At 52.3% G+C, this 22310-nt stretch overlaps 2 protein-coding genes and 1 long non-coding RNA gene across 11 annotated transcripts; 1 reads left to right on the top strand and 2 right to left on the bottom strand.

Annotated features, from left to right (window-relative positions):
- Nucleotides 1-5619: 5619 nt before the first annotated feature.
- Nucleotides 5620-12169, bottom strand: Gnl1 (G protein nucleolar 1 (putative)). Of its 2 annotated transcripts, none has more exons than XM_027388578.2 (12): nucleotides 11954-12169; nucleotides 11383-11548; nucleotides 10955-11091; nucleotides 10243-10394; nucleotides 10074-10145; nucleotides 8695-8902; nucleotides 8421-8516; nucleotides 7856-8050; nucleotides 6762-6940; nucleotides 6529-6691; nucleotides 6203-6343; nucleotides 5620-5969 (listed from the first exon to the last, which is right to left on the bottom strand). In XM_027388578.2, the coding sequence occupies exons 1-12, from the start codon at nucleotides 12024-12026 to the stop codon at nucleotides 5725-5727; spliced, it is 1827 nt and encodes a 608-aa protein (XP_027244379.1). In that variant the 5' UTR covers nucleotides 12027-12169; the 3' UTR covers nucleotides 5620-5724. The 2 variants fall into 2 exon arrangements, with proteins under 2 accessions (XP_027244379.1, XP_027244380.1); XM_027388579.2 differs by having other exon boundaries at nucleotides 5804-5969; nucleotides 6166-6343.
- Nucleotides 12170-12562: 393 nt separating this feature from the next.
- On the top strand, nucleotides 12563-19684 carry Prr3 (proline rich 3). 5 transcript variants are annotated; one of them, XM_035450940.1, is made up of 5 exons: nucleotides 12888-13025; nucleotides 13566-13645; nucleotides 13951-14013; nucleotides 17600-17890; nucleotides 18464-19684. In XM_035450940.1, the coding sequence occupies exons 3-5, from the start codon at nucleotides 13980-13982 to the stop codon at nucleotides 18568-18570; spliced, it is 432 nt and encodes a 143-aa protein (XP_035306831.1). In that variant the 5' UTR covers nucleotides 12888-13025; nucleotides 13566-13645; nucleotides 13951-13979; the 3' UTR covers nucleotides 18571-19684. The 5 variants fall into 5 exon arrangements, with proteins under 5 accessions (XP_027244432.1, XP_027244434.1, XP_035306830.1 ...); XM_027388635.2 differs by lacking the exon at nucleotides 12888-13025 and adding an exon at nucleotides 13164-13217; XM_027388631.2 differs by lacking the exon at nucleotides 13566-13645 and having other exon boundaries at nucleotides 12563-13217.
- A 1516-nt stretch (nucleotides 19685-21200) lies between these two features.
- LOC103160243 lies at nucleotides 21201-22250 on the bottom strand. 4 transcript variants are annotated; one of them, XR_003479773.2, is made up of 3 exons: nucleotides 21912-22250; nucleotides 21602-21795; nucleotides 21201-21359 (listed from the first exon to the last, which is right to left on the bottom strand). It is a non-coding gene; the product is annotated as an uncharacterized LOC103160243 (long non-coding RNA). The 4 variants fall into 4 exon arrangements; XR_004771772.1 differs by having other exon boundaries at nucleotides 21602-21799; nucleotides 22049-22250; XR_003479772.2 differs by having other exon boundaries at nucleotides 22049-22250.
- Nucleotides 22251-22310: the final 60 nt, after the last annotated feature.

Below are 22310 nucleotides of genomic sequence, written 5' to 3'. Positions count from 1 at the left end.
GGGGGTTCCGGGAAACGGCTGCGATGGGCTCCACTCGCAAAAGAAGCTAACTCTTTTTAATCCCAGCACTCTCTCCGGAGGCAGAGGCAGGAGGATCTCTGTGAGTTCGAGACCAGCCTGAACTACAGAGCGGGTTCCAGGACAGACTCCAAAGCCACAGAGGAACCCTGTCTGAAAAACCAAAAAAAAGAGGAGGGGAGGGGAGGAGAAAGGAAAGGAAAGAATACACACGTTTTAATGATTTCTCTTTATAGCCCTACAGGGGTAGTGCACTCCTTTAATCCCAGCACTTGGGAGGCAGAGCCTGGCACATCTCTGAGTCCCAGGCCAGCCTGGTCTAAGTGTATGTATGTAGGCCTGTCTGGGGTGTGTACGTGTGAATGCGATTGCCAGCAGAGGCCATAGGTGTCCAAACCCCTGGAGATGCATTTACCAACATGGGTGCTAGGAACCAAACTCCAGTTCCCTGGAAGACCACCACAAATTCTTAACTGCCGAGCCATCCCTCCAGCCTCCAATTTTTATTTTTTGAGACAGGGTCTCACTATATAGCCTTGGCTGAGCAGAAACTCGCTCTGTACACCAGGCTGTCCTCGAACTCACAGAGATCCTCCTGCCTCTGCCTCCCGAGTGCTAGGATTAAAGGTGTGCACCACCACCGCCGGACAAACAAGCAAGCACACTCTTAACTGCTGAGCCATCTCTCCAGTCCTATTCTTCAAAATTAAAAATTAAAAAGCTAAGCCGGGTGTTGGTGGCGCAGACCTTTAATCCTAGCACTCAGGAGGCAGAGGCAGGTGGGTCTCGGTGAGTTCGAGACCAGCCTGGTCTCCAGAGTGAGTGCCAGGATAGGCTCCAAAGCCACAGAGAAAAACCCTGTCTTGAAAAAAAATTTAAAAACTATAAATAATTTCCATACTATTGTAATTTTTACACTACAACCGAAGAATCCTGGGCTTTAGCTCATTAGTGTCATTTATTTTTTGTTTTTTCCTAAGAATCAAAAGGTTCTCACACTTCAAGGGGGATCTGAACTGGAGTTACAGACAGTTGTGAGCCACCATGTGGGTGCTTGGAATCAAACCCAGGGTCTCTGGAAGAGCACCCATTGCTCTTAACCACTGAGCCCTTTTCTATCCCCAAGAAAAACTTTAAAATGTTCCAAACTTTGTTATGTCATCATTCAAGTTCAGCTTTAATATTTAATTAAAAGTCATTGAAACCTGCTACAAACAGAAGAATGCAGCTAAATGTTTAAAAGCAGTAGCAGGCTGGGTGGTGGCGCCTTTATTCCCAGAAGCACTCTTCGGGAGGCAGAGGCAGGCGGATCTCTGTGATTTCGAGGCCAGCCTGGTCTACAGGGTGAGTTACAGCACAGCCAGGACTGTTTCATAGAGAAAACCTGTTTCAAAAAAATAAAAGTAAAATAAAATAAAGCAGCAGCAACCCAATGGCGATAAGGTCTTGTTATTTAGCCCAGAATATTCTACAAATCCACAGCGATCCTCTTGTCTTGCCTGGAGTGGTGGTGAGTTTAAAGGCCACACCACAGCCCTGCTGGGACAAATGCGATTTTACTGTTTCCTCTGGGCTGCTATGACGCAGCTTTTCCAGCAGGTGGCACTGCAAAGTCGCGGGTGCGGCGAAAAGACCCTTTGGTCAAGGCCGCTGGGATCCGGAGTTCCAAGTTACCGCAGACCTTGGTGTTTTTCCTGCCGTTGGGGTTACTCGTCACTACTTGCTGGTACATAAATATTTCAGTACAGGGCTGAGCTGCACCCGCTCAGCCGTCTGAATGTCACCGCCAGTCACATCCAAATGTGGGTTCTGGGAACCCTGGGGGAGAAGCAAGTGCTCCAAATGCTGGCCTTCTCTCCACCCACACAGCCAGACCCTTTGACGGCTGCATCCTTATCCCAAGGCATGCGCCTCCTCCCGCTAGACCGTTAGTCTTCTGAGCTCACCTCTCCAATGGCTCCATTGCACCACAATGGTCAAAACCTCCCCATACCTGTGAAGTCGTTGCCTTCAACATCTCCCTCTGGTCGCTTCTCCTCCCTCTCCTACGCACTCCGGGTTTTCTCTAACTGGCTGACTCCTCTCCCCAGACACGAAGTAAAAAGTCTGTAAATTCCCCCACTTTCTTCCTAGCCAGGTTCGCGGCTCACACTGTAGACGACCTATTCCTCTCCTCCCACCTCTGTATCTCCAGCCGGCACCTCTTCTGCAAGTTCCACTTGTACTTACGTCTCTGGAAACTGTCCATGATACCCAAGCCCCCAGTTGCCAAGTCCGATGCCTGATGTACACTCTTGACTTACTCTCCTACCCGACCGACCCAGGCAGACACACTGCAAAACAAGCCAACGACCTGTCAATCTACCTCCTGAATTTACTCTCAGCTGCCTTCCTCCCACTGGTTCTGGTTCGGGTTCCTCCTAGGATGTCTACAGAACCCACCAGTCATGCTCCCCTTCCAAATCAGTATCTGTGTTGCAGCCACAGTGGTCTACAGTCGATTGATTTTCTGCCTTTTAGTCATCCGGTTAAATTTTTTTGTTGTTGATTCTTGTGTTGTTTTTTTTTGGGGGGGAGGGGGATTCAAGACAGGGTTTCTCTGTATTGCTTTGGAGCCTGTCCTGGTACTCACTCTGTAGACTAGGCTGGCTTCGAACTCACAGAGATCTGCCTGCCTCTGCCTCCTGAGTGCTGGGATTAAAGGCGTGCGTCACCACTGCCTGGCACCAGTGGGCTTGCAGGACCTACTCTGAGTCCAGTCTAGACCCAGCTTCCAGAGCCGTAGAGATGGTGCACAAGCCCAAGGAACTGAGTTTGGATCTCCACCACTTCTGTAAAAAGCTAGTTGTGGGCGGGGGCGGTAGTGGGGCATTCCTTTTGTCCCGGCACTCACTCGGGAGGCAGAGGCGGGCCGATCTCCGTGAGTTCTGGAGAGGGAGTGCCACGACAGCCTCCAAAGCTACACAGAGAAACCGTGTTTCAAAAAACCAAAACCAAACAACAAAAAGCCAGTAGTGGCAGGGTGCATGTCAACCCTAGTACTTTGGAGAATCCCTGGAGTTCAGCAGTCAGCCATTTTAGCCAATTAATAAGCTCCAAATCCAGAGAGAACCTTACCCTGCCCTCCATGCCTGCACAAGCCAGCTTCCAGATTGTGTCTCAACACTTGTGGATCAGGACCCCAGTGGGTCCTATGCCACTCTTCTCCCAGCATTTACCACATTAGAAAAAAAAAAGTTTTTTATTGCATTCATCACTCAATAAACCAGGAGCTCCACCAGCAGCCATTTTTACCCTTTTTGTCAACAAGCAGTGATTGACGGGCATGAATTACTCAACAAATATTCAGTGGGTAGGTCCCTGGGGTTTACAGTATGCTTCATCCTAGCTGTGACAGTTCAGTGATACATGCAAATAACTAGTTAGCAGTGGTGTCTGGTTGCTGTGTTCTGCTGGGTTAGACACTTATTCAAAATAATTTGTTTGTCCCAAAACCTCTGGCAAATAGTTTTCAACCTTTGCTGATTGCATCATTGGTTCTGAGTCTGGCTAACTGGACTCATCTGGACCACACACAGCTACTTACTTCAGAATGAGAGCTATATAAAAAGTTCTTGCATTAAGAGTCTTGTTTCGCCGGGTGTTGGTGGCGCACGCCTTTAATCCCAGCACTTGGGAGGCAGAGGCAGGTGGATCTCTGTGAGTTCGAGGCCAGCCTGGCCTACAGAGTGAGTTCCAGGATAGGCTCCAAATCCACACAGAGAAACCCTGTCTATGTGGGGGGGTCTTGTTTACTCTGCTAGACTGGCTAGCTGCATGACAGAGCCACAGACCACTACGGTGGCCAGGTACCTACTTAGTGAACACAACCCAAGCAAGAGAGAGGAAAGATTTGAGCATTTGAGCATGAGAAGGAAATGAAAGTTTCTCCCTGACTTCAGGCTAGGGCATGACTTTCCTTCCCCGTGACCTGTCTGTCACTAAAACAGATCTTTGCCTCGTCTTGTTTTCCCATAAAATGAGCAATGACAGTGACCGATCTTTTTAATTTTTAAATAATTTATTTGCATTTTATGTACATTAGTGTTTTGCCCAATTGAATGTCTGTGTGAGGTTATTCAATGCCCTGGAACTGGGGTTACAGACAGTTGTGAGCTGCCATGTGGGTGCTGGGAATTGAACCAGGGTCCTCAGGAAGAGCAGCCAGTGCTCTTAATCTCTGAGCCATCTCTCCAGCCCAGACAGTGACCAATCTTTAAAACAATATTGGCTCCTGTGAGGTCTTCAGCTCAACTCCACCGCAGCCTGACTCCCAAACGCCCAGGTGTCAACAGGAGACAGTGAGCAGAAGCATCGAGGGAAAAGAGTACCAACAGAATCCTCACTTTTTGCTCTTGTCTGTGAAACTCAAGAACCCTACACGGGAGACTGGACTTTTCTTAGTTGAGGTTTCTTCTTTTCCAGCACATTCTGTGTGATCTTCATACATGTCCACATGCTGTGGTCCTAACACCACGTGGCAGTGCAGCCTCCAGGACTTGGGTCCACACCGGAGCCATCAAAGGGAGTAAACTTGAAGGAACACATGGGCGGAGGCCTCAGCCTTTTCTCGGGGAAGTTCCTTTCTCTTTGGTGGGCCAATCAGGGCTGACACTGGAGAAAACACTGCCCACCCAGGAAGCTAGCCGCGGGGTCCACACTCCCACTCGAACCATACAAACTGTGGCTGCCCCCTCCCTAACATTGTCCCAGGCACCTTCCAATCCTAGGTGAGACCTTAAAGATTCTGAGCTCCATACCCAGAGTAATAGAGCTCAGAAGTTGGTTCTGCGCTGACGAGCATTTTGTTTTTATATGCATTGATGTTTTGCCTGCCTGCATGTATGTCTGTGTGAGGGTGCCAGATTCCCTGTGACTGGAGACACAGACAGTGAGTGCTGGGAATTAAACTCGGGTCCTGCAGAAGAGCAGACAGTGCTCTTAACCGCTGAGTCATTTCTCCAGTCCAGCTCTCAGTCCCTCAATGAGATGTGACCCTTAAAGAACAAACTGCTCTGCTCAAACTTTGAATGTGCGCACTCGTTTGCTGGCAAGAACTCTCCACCTGTACACACCTCACTAACATTTTCACAAGTGTCTTGGTATATTTATGTCTCACTTAATTCCAGAATTATACTCTAAGTCCCCAGGATTTGCAGGACCAGACACACCCATCTTAATCCAAATCTGTGCTCCACGAGGTCTGGTCATGGCCAGTCCTGACTCTTGCATCATACAGAGCATTTTGTGCTATGCACAGGTCCAGACACAAACTCCTGATAAATATCTGCTGAGTGGAAAATTCCTATTAACCTCTGTGGCTCCTTCACCCAAAAACCCGCTATAACCCAGGCCAGGCAGCAGGGGGCGCCCAGGACACAGCTCAAAGGCAGGTGAGCCTGCCTAGACCTCCTCTGCCCAGGGGGACTAAGTGCTGTGTGGGAGGGAATGTCAGCACCAGGCCCTAGGTAACTCTGCTTCCCAGAGAGAATGGTGAAGGCAAACCGCCTCCCAGCCTCCCACAGCTGTCAGCCGCTCTCACTACAGACGACAGGGAAGGGATACAAAGCAGACCATCTTTATTCACAATCAGGGTGGCCATGGGGAAGACCTCCAGCTCAGTCCAAAAGCAAAGCTACCGAGGACAATGGAGACAGGAAGGGGGGCTCAGCACTCGCCCTCGCCCAGCAGGGCGTATGGGTTGCGGGCAGCTAGGCAGGACCCAGGGCCTGAGGTTGGGGTGTCCTCATCGCCTTCTCCTTCTTCATCAGCATCCCGGTCTTCCTCTCCTTCCTCCTCACAGGAGCTGCTCAGCTCTTCCTCCTCTTCCTCCTCCTCCTCATCTCCTGCTGGCCCCACCCTACCCTGCAACACCACCAGCTCAGTCGTCTCCGCATGAGTCTCCCAGGTACCTGAGGAACACAAAGACGTGTGTGAGCAAGAGAGAAGAGGCAATTCTTCAGAGGGCTAGTGTGTACCCCTTCACTCTCCCAGCCATTTGCAGAGCTTGACAAAGCTTGTGCATCTTCAATCCCCAGTCACCCATATTTGCAGATCAGTACGATATCATCAAAGCTGGCCCCGTCGTGACCCTCTGTCTGGCCTCACCTGTCAGCAGGGACTGCAGAGAACACCGGGCTCTCACCTCTCTGTTCACTGTAACCAGGTGGGTGGAAGCACAGGCTGAGACGGCCATCCACAGCCAGCCGCAGAAGGCTGTTGGCTGCTCTGTACACATCATTGCGAGCTGCCTTGGCTGTTTTATAACCTCGTTTCTCTGCCCACGCTGAAAGGAGAAAATCATGTCAGTAAGGGAGGCCCGTGAACTAGGTTCCAGTCCTGTCAGTCCCACACAGTCCAGGCATGAGGAAAAGACACCTGGGGTATGAGACAGCCCCCTTCCCCCAGGCCAGAATGTTCATTGGGAGGGCAGGGTAGGCAAGAGACAAATGCAGAGACCATGAAGCCTACCTTCGCAGATGTCCCAGGCACACCAGGGGTGCTCCGCTGAAGGGTCCTCCGCCTCTGGGTGGCGCAGGTGCAGCAGAGCCTGCACGGGGATTCGGGAGGCCAGGTACCCCACAGCAGTGTAGGGCTCCTGGATCTGAGAGATGGGGTAGATTCCAGCCAGAACCTGTGGAAACAGCAGTCACTCAGCACCTTCCCCAGCTCAGCCTTCTCCCCAGCCCCGTAACCCAACACACCTGCAGCTGCCTGGGCAGCAGAGACGGGAAGATAAGGCCCGGACAGTCGCAGAGCTTCACTGAAGGGGTGAGAAAGTAAGTCTGGAAGTACCGGGTGTGGCCTGGCGTTCTGGAGACACTCACCACCTTCCGCCCCACCAGCCCGTTGATCAGCGAGGACTTCCCCACATTGGGGAAACCTAGGAAGGCAATGCAAGGGATTATGGAATAGCCCTTACTCTGGGCCAGAGAGGCTGTCAGGGGAGGAACAGCTTGGGGTAACACAAACACACATAAAAACTAAATCTAAGACTAAACCAAACCCCACAAATATCTAAGACATTAAATAGACAAGGTCTCTTGTCACCTCTTATACCCCCCAAAATGAGAAGAGATCTTAGACCCCAATCACACATTCCTTTTCCTCTACAGCAGTGGTTCTCAACCTTCCTAACACTGCAACCCTGTAATACAGTTCATGTTGTGGTGACCCCCAGCCATAAAATTTTCACTGTTACTTCGTAACTATCATTTAGCATTATAAATAGTAATGTAAGCATCTGATATGCAGGACATCTGGTATCTGACTGCTGTGAAAGTCGATCCTCGCAGGGGTCTCGACCCACTGGTTGAAAACTGCCACTCTACTGTAGACCAGGCTGGCCTTGAACTCAGAGATTTGCCTGCCTGTCTCCAGGTGCTAGGATTAAAGGCGATCCCACCACACCTGCGACCACCCTGAACAGGGCTCTGACCTAGAGGAAGCTGATACTTCTGCCCTCCTGCTATGACTTAGGGATCCCTGTATGAGGAACCAACACTCACAACGGAACAATGACTCTACCAGTCACTCAGGGCAGTATATAAGAAGCATCAGGCTCAGCACTGCGCCTGCCATTCCTCACCTCCCTTCTTGAACTGTGCATTGGCAAACTCATTCATTCACTAGAACTTAAGCACAGTGCAGTAGGTTCCCTTCAGTCCCCCCAGGACGGACAGTGGGGTTCTTCCCTTGAAGAACCTGCAGCCCAAATATTCCTAGCTTCCCCCCTCCAGAAACACTGAAACACAGTGCCTAAGGAAGCCATATGGCAGGCAGGCCACTACGTTCTTACCCACACAGCCGATGGTCACCACTCCATCCTTGTAGCGCTCCCTGGAGGGGCCTGTGGGCTCCATCGCTGAGTCAGTCTGCTGCTCTACCAAGACCACTGGCCCATCTTCTTCTTCCTCCTCCTCGCCAGAGCCGTTACCCCAGGAGGCCCCGGCCATGTCCCTAGCAATCTTCTCACGCCAGCTGCTCAAGTCCACTGCCCAAAGAAGAAGATGATGACGATAAATAAAGGGGGTTTCCCTTACCCCCAGGGCACTATGGATAACACACAGTTGGTATCACCAGCATCCATAGAAACCACAGCGAGCACATGTGTACTAGAGCAGACTGAAAAACTCCCCAGTCTGCACTGGACCCCACTCGGGAGTTAGACATAAAAGCAGCTAGGACTGGGGGCGTCAAGCCATGGAGGTTCCTAGCCACCTCCTGCTCCTGTCCTTCCTACCATTAGGGGTTGCTCCTTATTCAACAACCTTCCTAAACACACGTAACGGAGGGATATTGAGAAGTGAACCCTTCAGCTGCCCCCAAAGCCTTCCATAGCCCCCTCCAAGGGACATACATACCTTTCCCCGCAGTGATGGCTTCGCAGGCTCTTAGCAACTGCTCTGGCCCCAGCGCCTGAGTCCATCCTCTCCCCCGCCTTCGATTCTTCTTCAAGACTGAGGTGAGAGGGTGAAGATGCATCAAATCAGGTTCCTTTGCCAACAGGCTTCTCTGTTCACTCACACTGGCCTGCTCACCTCATCCCCCCCTCCACCGCCTGCTCACCTCACCCCGCCCCGCCCCGCCCCCACCGCATGCTCACCTCACCCACGGCCCTCTCCACGGCCCACTTACCACCACCAGGCTCCTGTGGCGTTCTCGAGTCCCGAGGGAAAGAGGTGAACAGGACAATGTGGAGCTGAGGGTAGTGCTGGTGAAAGTAATGCTTCCAGGCCACCACAAGGGCCGGTGGAGCCAGATCCACCTTGTTCAAGACCAGCACCAGGGCTAGCCCAAGCTCTCCAGTTACATACTCATAAAGTGCTGGAGGGAAGTTCACAACCTACAACAGAATTGGTAAGAGGACAGAGTGAGAAGTGATCCCAGAGGTCGCTGGCTCCAGCTCCCCATCACCAGGTACAGTAAAAAACGCCAGGCCCTGGCTGAAGTAGATGTAGTATGGGGGAAGACGGTCAACCAGCCACACTGAACAAGAAAGGCAAAGCAGGAGAGAGAGGGAGAGAGGGAGGGAGGGGGGAGGGGAGAGGGAAGGAAGGGGGGGAAGGGAGGACCAGAAAATATAACACCTGGCTGGGTCAGGAACACGAATGGGGGCTGGGTGAGTGGCATCTGTTTCTATGTGCACATAACTGTAAGTGTACACACGTGTACAGCCACATGCAGGAAAGTATACGCACATGTGTACACATTTGTGTTGTGCACGTGATGGTGCCTGTGGAAGACCTCCAACCTAAATGTCCCTGCAGACCCCCCTTCTCCACTGGAAGACAACAGTGAGGTGGCAGTCGGGAACCCAGGACTCACAGAGCTGTCCAGCAGTGGTCTACATCTCCCCCACCATCCTAGCATTCCAGGTATGATCTGTGGCAATGATGCTGTGCTACAGAAATGAGAGGAAGAAAGGCACCTTTGGGCTGAGCCTAAGAAGCCCCCAGTTGCCTTCAAACTCCCTGGAGTTTGGTACTGGGACTTCCATTGGTCTAGCTCTGGAAGACGGGGAAACAGGGTGTGTTTGTGCGCATGTGTGAGCATGTGCGTGTACCTGTAAGCTGGCCAGCAGCTGAATGGAAGGCTGTGGATAAACACTGAGTTTCCCAGGCTGGCAAAGCTCAGGCTAGCACAAAGAAGACCCAGGTTTCATCCCCATCAGGGAGAAATAAAAAGAATTTCTAATTAAAGACTTTAGCCCAAGGTATAAAAAGGAAAAAAGGAAGCAAGCTGCTGTAACCCAGCACTGGGAGAGGAGGATCCTAGGGCTATTTGGTGAGCTCCAGGCCAATAGGAGACCCCCCCCAAAAACAAAGTGACATCGTCTGAGGAACACATCCAAGGTGGACCTCTGGCTTCACAATTCCAAGCACACATTCTAGAAGTGGAATGGCGAGCACCGGGACACACACTTATCAGAAACATCACACCAACCCTGCTTTTGAGCCCCCACCCCACCCACCTGCTAGAACCTCCCTTACAGACAGACCCCTCTGAGCACTTACCGGATGTCGGATGTCAGTGATCAGCAGGACGATGTCGGACATTTCTAACACCCGCCATAGCTGCCTCCATGTCTGCAAACATCAGAAGGGAGTTTGGCCTGCAGTCCTTCTCCTGCCCCAGCCCGGAACATTACACAGGACCACAACTCCTGCCCCCCAACACTGTTACCTCCAAGTTGTGCTCAAAGTAGCTGAGTTTCTCTGAAGTGTATGCCCCATGTATCTTCCCAAGGTATTCCTGGAAGCTCCGCTCCTCTTGGCTCATTAGCTGCTCCTTGGACATCTCATAGCTCCAAGGAGGACGTCGGGGAAAGTCCAGGACTGGAAAATGAGGAAAAAGGTATAAGGATTCTTCCTTCTGGCAGAGTTTCTCTAAATAACAGTCCTGGAAATCACTCTGTGCCTCTGCCTCCCGGAGAGCTGGGATTAAAGGTGTGGACCACCTTTACTTTAATCCCCCTAGGTTTTTCAAGACAGGGTTTCTCTGTGTAATACTGACTATTCTGGAACTCACTCTGTAATCCAGGCTGGCCTTGAACTCAGATTTTTTTTTTTTTTTTTTTGAGACAGGGTTTCTCTGTGGCTTTGGAGGCTGTCCTGGAACTAGCTCTTGTAGATCAGGCTGGTCTCGAACTCAGAGATCCACCTGCCTCTACCTCCCAAGTGCTGGGATTAAAGGTGTGTGCCACCAACGCCGGGCTGAACTCAGAGATCTTTAATCTTTAATCCTGCCTTTGCTAGGATTAAAGGCATGTGTCACCACTAACAAAACCCTGCTAGGCCTTTTTTTCAAACTCAACCCTGCATCTATGATCCCCCCATTTCCTCCCAGCCAGCCAGTTCCCCCTGGCTGATGGCAAACACCAAGTAGCCTCTCTCACCTGAACCAGGCTGATAGACTTCCCGGATATCCAGCTCCAGCATTTCAGTACTGACAGGCTGTAGCACTTGCTCTCTGGCGGCTCTCTTTCTCCTCTCCACTTCCTCTCGGCTGTCCCGTTCGAAATGCAGCCGGTATCTGAGGGAAGAAGGACCACACTCCTAGTGGAATCCTGTGACCACAATCTCCTCTCCAAAGTAGGCAACTCTGCAAAGCTCTCTCCCGCGGCTGTTCAGGTCTCTTCTTGGTAGCCACCCCCCTCCTCCCCCTGAAAACAAACTCCTGACAGCCCCTCTGGAAAGCAAGACTGTGGCCCATCCCGAGAGAACCACCCTGGCTTCCCGGCTGGCTAACTCCACTGTCAACTAAGCCTTGCCCGTCTTTCCCCATGGAAGCGCGGGTCTGGCGCTGCCCTCCTCCTTGGCTCACCGGTTGGGATCGTAGCCTCTCGGCCCCAGCCCCTGGGAAGGCTGCTGGTTGAGCCTGCGGATGTGATGGGTCACGGATTCCCCATCTGAGGTGTCCGTCTGCTCCTCCCGTCGCTCCCGGCTCCCGCTGCGGCTGTTGGAACTGGAGCGAAGCCCATCTTGAAGCCCTGAGGGGAGGGACCGGAGACGCCAGTGTGGAGACCGGTTCTCGGGGTACCTGAGGCCGCCCACCGCCCCGAGTCCAGCTCTTCTGCAGCCGCCCCAACTTCTCCGGAGGCCCCATCCTCCCCACCGCGCGCCCGCTCCAGCTCCCTCCCTCCATCCCTGCCGGGTGGGCCCGGGAGGGCGTCACGGCGCCCGGTGGCGGCGGCGGGGCTTCCCCTCCCCCAGGCCCCGCAACCCCCGCGCCGATGCGGGGGACCCCCCTACCGGGGCAGCCCACGCGGGATCGCGAGAGCCCGCTCTCCCCACCCCCGCCGCACCCCCCCCACCTACCCCACCCGGGCGGCCGTGCGGCGGCAGCCGCACACCCCTCCTTCCGAGCTGCGCAGCGGACCCGCCCCCTGCCTGACCTCGCTTCCGCTCCCGCTTGTCCTGCAGCTGCTTCTTCTTCTGCTTCACGCTGAAGGGCTTCTTCCTCGGCATGGCCCCCGGAACTCCGGCCGGTCCTCCACCGAGCTCCCCGACGCCGCCGCTGCCTCCGCCTCCGCCTCCGCCGCAACTGACTCCCCGGGCAGCCCCCGCCGGCGGCCCGGAGCCCTGGAGAGGCGGGGCCGCGGTGACGTCAGGAGCGGGCGAGAGAGCGAGCGAGCGAGCCGGGCTGCCGGGATGCGAGCGGCACGTGAGAGCCGGCTGCTGCTTCGTTCGGGAAGCGCGGCTGCTGCTTCGGGGTGCGCTGCGTTGCGCTGCGCTGCGCGGCTAGCGGTAGGAGCGCTTGGGAGGCCCGAAGTAGACTCCGCGACCACCGCTACCAAGTGGCAGTGGCTAGACAGGGGACGAGCCTTATAAGCGCCCGGGAGCTGCCACTCACCTGGAAGGGGCGGAGTCTGGCTCGGAGGCGGGGCCAATGGGCGTGTCCAGGACGAGGACACGCCCCGCCGCGCGGGAGCTGCCGGGGACGGCGCTAGGCATGGGAACCGAAGCTGCAGCCCTGGTCGCGCTGGCTGCCCCCCGGCCCCCCGGCCCCCCGGCCTGTGGCGCGCGCCCTCGGCGAGGAGGAGCAGGAGGAGGCAGAGAGGCAGGCTCACCGGCCCCCCGGGCGAGCGGGCGAGCAGGAAACGCAAGCGGGGCAAGGACTTTGGGAGAGGAGGTCAAGAGAGCGTCGAGTTGTGGCTGCGGGCGTTGCCATGGTGATCGGAAGACCGGATGTGGCGACCTTAGGTTGCGACGGGCCCCTCGCGCGCCGCGGGAGGCCCCAGGTCCGTCAGGGGTGTGCGTCACCGTGGCGCGGCGGCGGGGGTGCTCTCCCACGTGGGGAGGAGGAGGAGAGGACGACCTGGGCGAGCAAGCCAGCAGAGCCTCCCCGTGAGCCGCGGGGCGAGCGGGGCCCCCAGGCCACACTTTGGAGGAGGATACCAGCCGGAGGTGGCGGGACGAAAGCTTGGGTTTCCCAGCCCACCGCCCCACCCGGAAGCGGAAACAGAGGTAGTGTGCCCCTTCCTCACTGCCCTCCAAGTCCTGCCGCGGCCATTGCGGCAGCCACGATGCCGAAACGAAAGAAGCAGAATCAGCAGCAGCCCCCGCCGCCGCCTCCACAGCCCGCACGGTGGGACCGGGACGAGCCGGGAGACGACGACGACGACGAGGAGGAGGAGGGGGAGGAGGAGAGTCCTATTGGTGAGGGGGAGGGCGTGCACACGCCTGTCCAGCGGGCCAGGGGCTGGGCGAGCATCGAGGTGGGGGGAAGGGGGCTCGAACTGAAGAAGGACGGGCGCACGCGTGGAGGTGGGGTGGGGGCCGGGGCGGGAGGGCTGCTGGTGGAAGCTTGGACGAGGGTTGGCTTGCTCGAACCCTCAACCTCAGTCTGGCTCCTAACCCTTTCTGGAGAAGGCAGGGGAGGTGGCGGCTGAAGAGCTGGCTTGCGCAGCCGCAGAGTGAAGGTGGGGGGAGAGGGGCGGCAGGGCAGCGATGTTGCAGATTGCGATGAACGGGAAGACAATTTGTGACCACACTTCCACTGGTTAGGTGAAAGTGCAGCCTTCTGTGAACCTACTCCCCCGAGGGAAGGAGAGAAGAAAAAAAAATATGATGGGCCAACAGTTAAGGTGAGGGGTTGGGGTGCGTGGAAATCACGGGGCATGTTGTGGATGCAGCACTGTGAGACGAGAGCTGTTACGGGAACCTCTGTTACTCTCTCTGATGGAATCTCCACTGTTTTGCTCAGTCTCGAACAACACTGCAGAGGGAAGGGCAGATGGACGGGGTGAGAGATAGCGGCACTGCTGAGTGGATATATCTGACTTTACTGGTTAAAAAAAAAAAAAAAAAACGATTGCTAAAGAGCACGTAAGAACGAGAGGATGGGTCCTTGGCACCGTTCTGATAACTGTGTTTTCACGTCTGCTCTTAGGACCACCCAGCCTTCTGGGGCCTCCCCCCATGGCTAATGGAAAGCCTGGTGATCCCAAGTCAGGTGAGGAGAAACGAACGGGCCCTCGTATGTGTTCTAAATCCTGAGAAGGGTTGGAGAAAAATTCATCACAGGCTTTTAAAACAAAAGTCCAGGGGAGCCGGGTGGTGGTGGTGGTACAATCCCGGCACTCAGGAGGCAGAGGCAGGCTGATCTCTGTGAGTTGGAGGACAGCCTGGTCTACAAGCAAGTACCAGGACAGGCCCCAAAAATACAGAGAAACCCTGTCTGGAAAAACCAAAAGAAAAAAAGTCCAGGGGTTGTGTTTTAACCGATGGTGGTGTGTTAACTGTTTGGAAACATGATTAACTCCTAGGTCTGAGGCTTTCACAGTCTGTCTCTATTCCAGTTGTGTAGAGATGAGCATTGTCCATCATAGGGAAACAGAGGCTCTCAGTGGGACACAAAACTTTGGTGTAAACTGCAGTAGTATGACATTGTGGTTTTCACAGAATAATCTCTGTTAAGTGGTACTGCTTGAGAGACTGAGGCAAAAGGGTCAGGAGCTCCTGTCCAGCCTCTCCTAAGTAGCAAATTAAGACCAGCCAGCCTGGGATACATCATGAGCTCCTGTCTGAGTGGAATCGGGGGCTTGTGAATATATGATCACTTAGGTGTAAAGCTGAAACCAGAGAAGTGGCTCTGTCAAGTGATGGCACCTCAATCGGATATTTATGTATGAACTTTGACCTTGTAGTGAAACCAAATAAAAACATCAAGTCTGGGTAAACTGTAAACTAAACAGGAATAAGCAAAAGGAAGTAAATGACTCATGGCCCCCGAGTAGCTGAGTGTTTAAACCACAGGAAGAAGGGCTGGGAGTTGAAGATCAGCTTGGCCTGCATAAGACACTGCCTTTACAAAAAAGGGGTGGTAGGAGACACACACACACACACACACACACACACACACACACACACACACACACACACACACACACACACACACACACACACGAGTGGGGAGCGGTTGCGTTGATGAAGTGCTGGCTTCATGGGGTCTTGTCAAAAGCTGGGTCCAGCAGAGTGAAGAGTAGGCAGAGATAGGAAGGGCAGGGTTTGCTATGGCTTGTGAGCATGGCTAAATCAGCAAGTTCCAGGTTCGGTGAGATCCTATCAGTCTCTGGCCTCTATGCAAACACGAACTTGTGCTGATCATAATGTAAATGGGACTACATCAAATACTGTCAATTACACCCTTTTGCCTCAGTCTCTCAAATACATCAATTTCTGTCACTCTAATAACACTGTTGGCCAGCCATGAGGACACATGACTACTCTTAGTGAGCAATATAGAAATTTGTTAGAAAACCAAAAATTGCTGGGCATTGGTGTTGCACGCCTTTAATCCCAGCACTCGGGAGGCAGAGGCAGGTGGATCTCTATGAGTTCAAGACCAGCCTGGTCTACAAGAGCTAGTTCCAGGACAGCCTACAAAGCCACAGAGAAACCCGGTCTCGAAAAACCAAAAAAAAAAAAAAAACAAAACTGAAAATAGCCAGGCATTGGTGGCGCACACCTTTAATCCCAGCACTCAGGAGGCAGAGGCATGTGGGTCTCTGTGAGTTCCAGACCAGCCTAGTCTACAAGAACTAATTACGGCTAGGCAGTGGTGGCACACACCTTTAATCCCAGCACTCAGGAGGCAGGCGGATCTCTGTGAGTTCCAGACCAGCCTGGTCTACAAGAACTAATTACGGCTAGGCAGTGGTGGCACACACCTTTAATCCCAGCACTCAGGAGGCAGGCGGATCTCTGTGAGTTCCAGACCAGCCTGGTCTACAAGAACTAATTATGGCTAGGTGTTGGTGGTGCACGCCTTTAATTCCAGGAGGCAGAGGCAGGTGGAACTCTGTGAGTTTGAGACCAGCCTGGTCTGCAAGAGCTAGTTCCAGGACAGCCTCCAAAGCCACAGAGAAACCCTTGTCTCAAAAAACCAAAAAAAAAAAAAAAAAAAAAAAGTTACAATAGAGCTAACTGCTGCAGAAGCCAGCAGTTCTGCTTTGAGATTTATATTTGCGAGATTTGAAAGCATTGGGGTTGGAACTTTTGAGACAGTTGCTATGTAGCCCAGGCTGCCATCAAGCTAACAGAATGTATGCATTCAAGGGATATTTCATCCTACAAAGGAAGAAAATATTAGTGCCACAGCATGGGTGAACCTTAAGCACACTGTACTAAGAAAGTGCATGAGCTATCTAAAATCAGATTGATAGATACCACAGAATATCGACTCCTGGGGCTGTTGCAAATTTAAGGAAAGGGCTTGTTCAAACAACTCTTTCATAGCATGTGAACCATATACTTAAAAATAGCAGATTTGGAGGCAGAGGCAGGAGGATCTGAGTTCAAGGCCACCCTGGTCTACAAAGTTTCAAGCCAGAGCCACACAGAAAATCCCTGTCTAGAAATAAATAGTTGAGCTGGGTGGTGGTAATACACCCCTTTGATCCCAGCTCTTGGGAGTTCATGATCTACAGAACAAGTGCCAGGACAGCCAGAGCTGTTATACAGAGAAACCCTGTTTCACAAAAACAAAAAAGAAAAAAAAAAAAAAGTTGAGGTGAGTCAGGCTCTGCAGGTAAAAGTGCTTGCCAGCACTCCTGACAACCTAACTTGAATCCTCAGGCCCCATCCATTGTACAAAAGATGAATTTTCCTAGCTGTTCTCTGTCACACATGCATGCACATTGATGCCTGTGTACACACACACACACACACACACACACACACACACACACACACACACACAGCCAACACACAAATAAGATAGAATGTTTTTTTTTTTTTAAAGATTTTATTTATGTATACAACATTCTGCTTCCATGTATATCTGCACACCAGAAGAGGGCACCAGATCTCATAACAGATGGTTGTGAGCTACCATGTGGTTGCTGGGAATTGAACTCAGGACCTCTGGAAGAGCAGTCAGTGCTCTTAACCTCTGAGCCGTCTCTCCAGCCCCCAAGATAGAATGATTTTAACAGTCTCTTTCTTGGGGCTAGAGAGCAGTTACCAAGTGGTTAAGAGTTCTGTGGCTACTATTGCAAGAGGAGCTGAGTCCCTTTCTTTGCACATGGCAGCTGACTGTTCTAGCTCCAGTTCCAGGGGATCCAGTGCCCTTTCTTTGGCCTTATAGGCACCAGAGTGTGGTGCAGGAGCTTGAATACACTGTACTCACTTTGGAGCAATATACTCTGCCACACATATCCTGTAGCTGCACACTGGATGCCCACGTCCATCAGTAGAGTGGACAAGTCAGTTGTGATAGAACGCTACACTGCCAAGAAGACCAACAAACTACCACTGCAGACAAACCTGGGTGAAATCTCAGGATTCATGAAGGAAGCCAGAGTTCAAAACCAGGCAGAGATTCACGGCCGTGTCACCTTAGAAGTTAGGCTGGAGATTTAGCTCAGTAATGGCCTAGCATACACAGGCTCTTGGTGATTGATAGGAACCCAGGTAAAGATGTGGTAGTTGACTTGTGTCCTTGCAGGATGTGTCAGAATGCTTTGCTGCAGCCAGTGGGGGAGGGGCTTTGGGCAGGGATCAGCTGCCCAGCAGTCACCCTGTCTTTCTCTCTGCAGCTCTTCACAGGGGTCCTCCAGGGTCAAGGGGACCAATGATTCCACCACTGCTGAGCCTCCCACCTCCTCTCCGGGGCAGAGGCCCTATTCGAGGAGGCCTTGGTCCTAGATGTAGCCCATATGGTCATGGTTGGTGGGGTGTCAATCCCGAACCTCCTTTTCCCCGACCAGGCTATGGGGGCCCCTTTAGGGAAAGCTTTCACACAGAGCCAAGAAATCCACAAAGGTTCAAAAGCTGGTCTCTTACCAAGACCATCTACCCACCCAAGGATGGCCCCCACATGATAGAAGGTAAGGCCGGCCCTGTTAACGCCTCTGCCTTGTCCTGAATGCCAGCATGCTCTCCCTGGTCTCTTCTCCTTTGGGCAGTACCTGAGCAGCACTGATAATTAATGTGAGGCCTCTCCTGGACTAAGGACTCCTCCACCACTGATGCCAGCTTCTTAGCTGGCACATACAAGTAGTCCCTGATCATCTTTCTTCCCTTAGAATGTCTCTCCAAAATACTTGGTGGTCTGGGAGTCTTGCTCAGTGGTTGAGCAAGTTCACCATTGCATGCCTAAGGCTCTGTGTTCTACCCCTGACACCAAAACCAGAAGAAGTCAAAATACTTGTAAAACAATGTGTGGTAGAGACCTTGGCTTGCTCTCTGCACTGTTTCAAGCTCTTTCTTGGGATTGGGGGTGGAGAGTAGGGGAGGAAAAGCTGTATTTGGGGGGCGGGGGGGGGGGGGGTGGATAGATAGGTTGACCTCACACTTGTGACAGTCTTCCTGTCTCCGCCTCCTGCTTGCTGGGGTCAGGGTATGAGCCACCTCGTCCAGCTCTTGCTAGGTTCTAAGCTGTCGTTCTCACTTGTTCACAGACAAGTCTGACCGCCCTGTTTGCCGACACTTTTCCAAAAAGGGCCACTGTCGATATGAAGACCTTTGTGCCTTCTACCATCCGGGCGTCAATGGACCTCCTCTGTGAGACTGTGCCTCCCTCCCACCCAGTGGCCAGGCATCCCCTGTGGCTCCCTCATAGCTACTTGAAGTTCTTCTTCACCTCCAGTCAGTGACATGTGCACCCCATTCATCATTTCCCCCGTTTGGGGTCCAGAGTTGTGATTGTCACTGGAGTGCGGTGCGTGCCGTCTTCTGATCCAGGCTCCAGAGACCATCGGGACCCCGTCTTGCTCCCTTCCACTGCCTCCTGGATCTTCCCCTCTGGCAAATGACTGCTGAACAGGAAACCTTTGGTGCTGTTTGTTGTGCATCTGCCCCCAGGAGACACCACCCCACCCACCCCCTGTTGCAGTCCTCTGTCCTTTGCTGCTTGTTTGAAGTCCTTTGGCGTGAAGCCCCCACCGGTGTTTGAGCTGCCCATGAAATGCACCGGGTTGTCTGGCCGTGGGGTCAGGTTTGAGTGACTGGTACAGGCTTGCTCCCCCACCAGCCTCCCTGCCCACCTCCCTTGCTTTTGGACGTCCTAGTTTCTTGTCAGTAGCATGAACCCCACCGCTAAGGCCTGTGGTCAGTGTTTTTTGTGAAACTGTGCTCCCCTCGTAGCCTTCCTCAGTGTCTGACATCTTCGTGACTTCCCAGCACTAGATAAGTTTCTCTGCCAAATGGAGCGAGGCTCTTGGTGCCCTGTAGACTTTGCCTACCTCCCAGCATGGGAGACTGAGACTTCCTCCCCGACCGTCTGTTGTGCCCTCTCTCCTGGTGTCAGTTGTCAGTCGTTCTGGGTCTGGTGAAGCCTCAGGCGGGCATCACCACCCAGCTCCTGCCTGGCTCGTTTCAGTTAGGCCCTGTCATTGTGAGGCCACCAGCCCTTCATTTGAATCCTGTGACTCCACCTGGCCTTGTCCTGTCTTTGGTGGAACCTGGACGGTAGTAGTGTCACCTCTCACCCTCTCCCCTCACATCCCTGGTATTGGGTGTTTTCTGTGAAAACAGCAGTGAGATGTTGGGTGTTGAGCTGGCCCTAAGGAAGGCCAGGAGGTGTGGGCAAGAGAGTGAGAGTTGGTTTGTTTTTTTTTTTTCCTTTTTAATTTTTTTTATATTAGTAATAAATACAGTGGAAACTGGTGTTTGCCCCTCGATTCTGTGTTGTGGTCATCTGAAGTACAGGTGAGGCAGCTAGGAGTCCACTCACCCCTTAGTTCATCGGGGCCAGCAGCACAGTTGCACCCCGGAAACGATTGGAGGAGCAGATTCGGCAGTGGCAAGGAGTTGAGGTCTGAAGGGTACCCAGGAGGAGGAGGAGGAAGGAGTGGTGGAGGAAAGAGCAGGAGACCTTGGATTTGGGTCTAAAAGCTAAATCAGAAGAGTAACAATTATTTTGTGATCCCCCCTTGTAAATCAAATCGTTTAGTTCTCCACATGAACTTTGTAGATAACAGTGCCAAGTTGTGTAATGACTTCTTGTTAAGAGCTTGGACATGCCTGTCTCCTCAGGTTGGGGAACAGACTTGGAAATGGAGTTTTTTGTTTGTTTGTTTTGGTTTTTTGAGACAGGGTTTCTCTGTGGCTTTGGAGGAGGAAATGGAGATTTTTAAAAATATTTTTTAATTTATTATTTTATGTGTATGAATACTTTGCCTGTGTGTATGTATGTGCCTGCCGTGGAGGTCAGAAGAATGCATCAGATCCTCTGGGACTAGGGTCACAGGCAGTTGTGAGCCCCCATGTGGGTGCTGGGAATCAAACCTGGGTCCTCTGCAGAGCAACAAGTGCCATGTCCCCAGCCCAGAAATGACGATATAAGTTACTGAAATGACACGACAGAGCTGCAATGGTGGTGTAGGTTTGGATAATGGAGTTGGGAAAATGATGTTTGGAACAATCAAAATGAAAGCATTTGGAGCAGGAGAAGATGGCTCTGCAGTTAAAGCCTGAATCTGGTGCCCAGAACCCATGTCACTTCCAGAGGATTCGGCGCCCTCATCTGACCTGAGAGCACCAGGCATGTACTCAGTGCGAACATGCAGGCAAAACACATGAGTAATTTTTAATTTTTTTTAAATTTTATTTGTTTGTTCTGTATACAACATTCTGCTTCCATGTAGATCTGCACACCAGAAGAAGGCACCAGATCTCGTAACAGATGGTTGTGAACCACCATGTGGGTTCTGGGAATTGAACTCTGGACGAGCAGTCAGTGCTCTTAACCTCTGAGCCATCTCTCCAGCCTCCAATTTTTAAATTTTTAAAAGACTTTCAAAAGATTGAGCTTGGAAGCTCAGGGGCAGCGGCCAGCAAAGGAGGGACAAGGCTGGCTCCAGATACTAGGAAAAAGTATTTGAGAAATGGAGAGAAAGTGACAACTGCCAGATGTGCTCGGAGAACAGGACAAAGACCATTGGTGTCTGACGTGTGGGTATTGGGACAGAAGCATCATAGGGGCTGGGAATATGGCTCAGACGGTAGTGTTTGATAGTATGCTTGAAACCGTAGGTTCAATTCTTAGAGCATATAAATAGGGGCTGGATAGGTGGCTCAGCGGTTAAGAGCACTGACTGCTCTTCCAGAGGACCTGGGTTCAATTCCCAGAACCCACATGGTAGCGGGCCTAATACCATCGTACAGACATCCACACAAACAAAACATCCCAATGTATATAAAACAAGAATAAAGTATTTTCAAACACTTTTTAAAAAATATAAATAAACCAGGCATATCAACACAGGTGTGTGGTCCCAATACTCAGGAGGGAGGTGGAGAAAAAAATGGGGAATCCAATGTCGTCTTTGGCCACTTAGTGGACTTGAGGCAAGCCTGGAGAAAAAGAAAAGCATGACTAAGGATGGGAGCTGACCCAGTCATTCATTAGAGTTAGAAGCCAACCTATCTTTTAAAAGACATGTGCTTCAAAGTAGGCAGAGGCAGGCAGATGCCTGAGTTCAAGGCCAGCCTGGTCTACCGAGCCAGTTCTAGGACAGGCAAGGCTACCCAGAGAACCCCTGTCGAAAATCCTCCCCCCACCACCTCCCCAAAGAGGTATGTTTATCAAAGCTTACCAAGTGTTCCTTGCTTGCCTGCCGTTTTATTGTATTGCAATTGCAGTGAGCCAATTAGAGCAAAATGATCGCACATCTACAGGAGCACGCCCTTAATCCCAGCACTCAGAGGCAGGTGGATCTCTGAGAGTTTGAGATCAGTCAGGTCTCCAGAGCGAGTTCCAGGACAGGCTCCAAAGCTATACAGAGAAACCCTGCCTCGAAAAACCAATAAATAAATAAATAAAACGAAGAGGTTAGAAAGTAGTGGGAATGACTGGAGAGGTGTACTGATTTAATAAAGTGACCAGTCAGGCATAATAGTGCAGACCTGGAATCCCAGCTCTCCCAAAGGCAATAGGCGAGCAGAACTCGAGGAGTTTCCAGGCCAGCCAAGTGCTACACAGTGAGACCCAAAACAACAAAAAGATTTAGAGCGGGATGTGGTGAGGCACACCTTAAACTCACCATTCTAGAGCCAAAGGCTCTCTGGGTCGGATCGGAGGCCAGCTCAGGGTGACACAGTGAGATAAAAGCTGCCTCACCCACTCCCTCCCACCCAGAAATTACGTCGCTCCTTGGGTGTCACCGCGTCGCCACACCAGCAGCGGCTCAGGCGTGGGGACCGTCATAACGCGCTGCGGGCTCGCCGGTTCCGGGTAAGGTGGTGTCTCCTCCCAAGCCACGCCCCCAAGGCCGCGGTGCCGCCACGCCCCCTCGCCCAAGGCCT

Source organism: Cricetulus griseus (assembly GCF_003668045.3).
Source record: "Cricetulus griseus strain 17A/GY chromosome 1 unlocalized genomic scaffold, alternate assembly CriGri-PICRH-1.0 chr1_0, whole genome shotgun sequence".
NCBI classification, from domain to species: Eukaryota; Metazoa; Chordata; class Mammalia; order Rodentia; family Cricetidae; genus Cricetulus; species Cricetulus griseus.
Note: the sequence above shows the minus strand (reverse complement) of the source record. Positions and strands in the feature narration are given on the sequence as shown.